The sequence below is a fragment of the Epinephelus moara genome, chromosome 12 (assembly GCF_006386435.1).
Source record: "Epinephelus moara isolate mb chromosome 12, YSFRI_EMoa_1.0, whole genome shotgun sequence".
Lineage (NCBI taxonomy): Eukaryota > Metazoa > Chordata > Actinopteri > Perciformes > Serranidae > Epinephelus > Epinephelus moara.
Genome location: NC_065517.1, coordinates 21,426,469 through 21,428,226, shown reverse-complemented (window position 1 = coordinate 21,428,226; position 1,758 = coordinate 21,426,469). Strand labels below are relative to the sequence as shown.

General features: G+C 43.5%; 1 protein-coding gene across 2 annotated transcripts in view; it reads left to right on the top strand.

Moving 5' to 3' along the window:
* The window catches only part of LOC126398696 (amine sulfotransferase-like), a 21,364-nt gene that overhangs the window by 14,297 nt on the left and 5,309 nt on the right, over positions 1–1,758 (top strand). For both annotated transcript variants that reach the window (XM_050058246.1, XM_050058245.1), the window contains exons 3-4: positions 276–484; positions 1,434–1,560. In XM_050058246.1, coding sequence (XP_049914203.1) covers positions 276–484; positions 1,434–1,560 — 336 coding nt within the window. The remainder of the gene's footprint in view (positions 1–275; positions 485–1,433; positions 1,561–1,758) is intronic.

Here is a 1,758-nt window from a genome sequence, read left to right as displayed (position 1 = left end):
GTGGAGTCGGAGCTCCATTGATGATGGCTTTTTATTGTCGGCTTAACTCAGAGTGAACATACTCAGAGTTGACTGAACTAACTCAGATCAGCTGTTCTGGAACCGGATACTCAGAGTTTCCCATCTCAGGGTAAATCAACTCAGAGTTCAAGGTTAGACTCAGAGTTTGTTAAACCTCCTACCTGGAATACCCCTCAGGTCAGGTAAATTTGTTTACAAGCAAGCACACAGTTCAACACATGGAAGCATTAAGTTCTAACCTTTTCTGTGTGAAGGCACAATATGGATGCAGCAGATTCTTGTCAAGATCATGGATGCTGCACACCCTGACCAGGTGGAGGAAGCCACTAATAGGATACGTGTTCCCTGGCTGGAGGGCAGCACCGTGGACAACTTCCTTCGAGAAAGGCCAGATCCCCGGCTCTACCGTACACACCTGTCCCCTAACATGTTGCCCCATGGAGTGAAGACCAAGAGAACCAAGGTGACTTAGATGAGAAGCTGCTTTACAGTTAGATGTGTGGTAACAACACAAGACATCTGTCAACAAAGCAAGCAGGTTCTGTTTTGGCTGATGATGTATGTCCATCCGTCCGTCTGTCTGTCCCATTCTCGTGAATGCAATATCTCAAGAATGCCTTTCTTCTTTCTTTCTTAAAATTTGGCACAAATGTCCACTTGGACTCAGTAATGAACTGATTTGAATTTAGTGGTCAAAGGTCAAGGTTACCGTGACCTCATCTGTCTCATTCTTGTGAACGTTATCTCAAAAACACCTTGAAGGAATTCCTACAAATTTAGCACACAGGCCAACTTGGACCAAACAATGAGCTGATTAGAATCTGGTGATAGATCAAAGATCAAGGTCACTTTGACCTAACAAAACATGTTTTCCTCCATAACTTAAGAATTCACTTGCTAATTATAACGAACTATCGCACAAATGTCTGATTGGATATGATGATAAAGTGATGACATTTTATATCCAAAAGTTCAAAGGTCAGTTTCACTGTGATGGCATTATGTCCTGCATGAAACCCTTCTCAGGAGCAGGAGAGACATTTGATCAGATAACTATATTGGTGACACTAATCTTGAGTGCTCATCTTGAAACATCTTCTATGCTGCTGGTAGGAAGATGTGTGTGAAGCATCCATGTTGCCACAGGCATGGATGGAAACTGCAGGTGCAACTTGAGTGGTTTGCGGAGTCTCACAACTGTGAGGCAGCAACTGTCACAGTTTTCATTGCAGCCAGTCTGTAGAGGCCCAATGAGTCACTGCAGCTGTATACACCTCATAATCGACCACTTGCTAAGCCTCCTAAGTCACCAAAGCACACAGTTGCAACAGATATCCAAAGCTTGACCTATTGTACTGAGTTACAGAAACTGTGATGAAGACATGTAACTCCTTTTATGTGCTGCTGTTCAGGTTGTGTATGTGATGAGGAACCCGAAGGATGTCCTGGTGTCCCTCTATCACTTTGCTCACAGTTGGGTCATGTTGGAGACACCAAAGAGCTTTGAGGATTTCTTTCAGGACTTCCTGGATGGCAAAGGTAGGTTCAGTTCTTATATTTTTAACCATTGTTATTGTACTGTTGTTATTGCAAGCATAAGTCCAGGTGGTGTCTCGCAAATGATGTGGGTTTCGTTAATCATTGGCAAACTTTCTGGGGAAAACCTGGTCTTATTAGGAGAGACGGCATTCATCCCACTTTGGATGGAGCTGCTCTCATTTCTAGGAACCTGGCAAA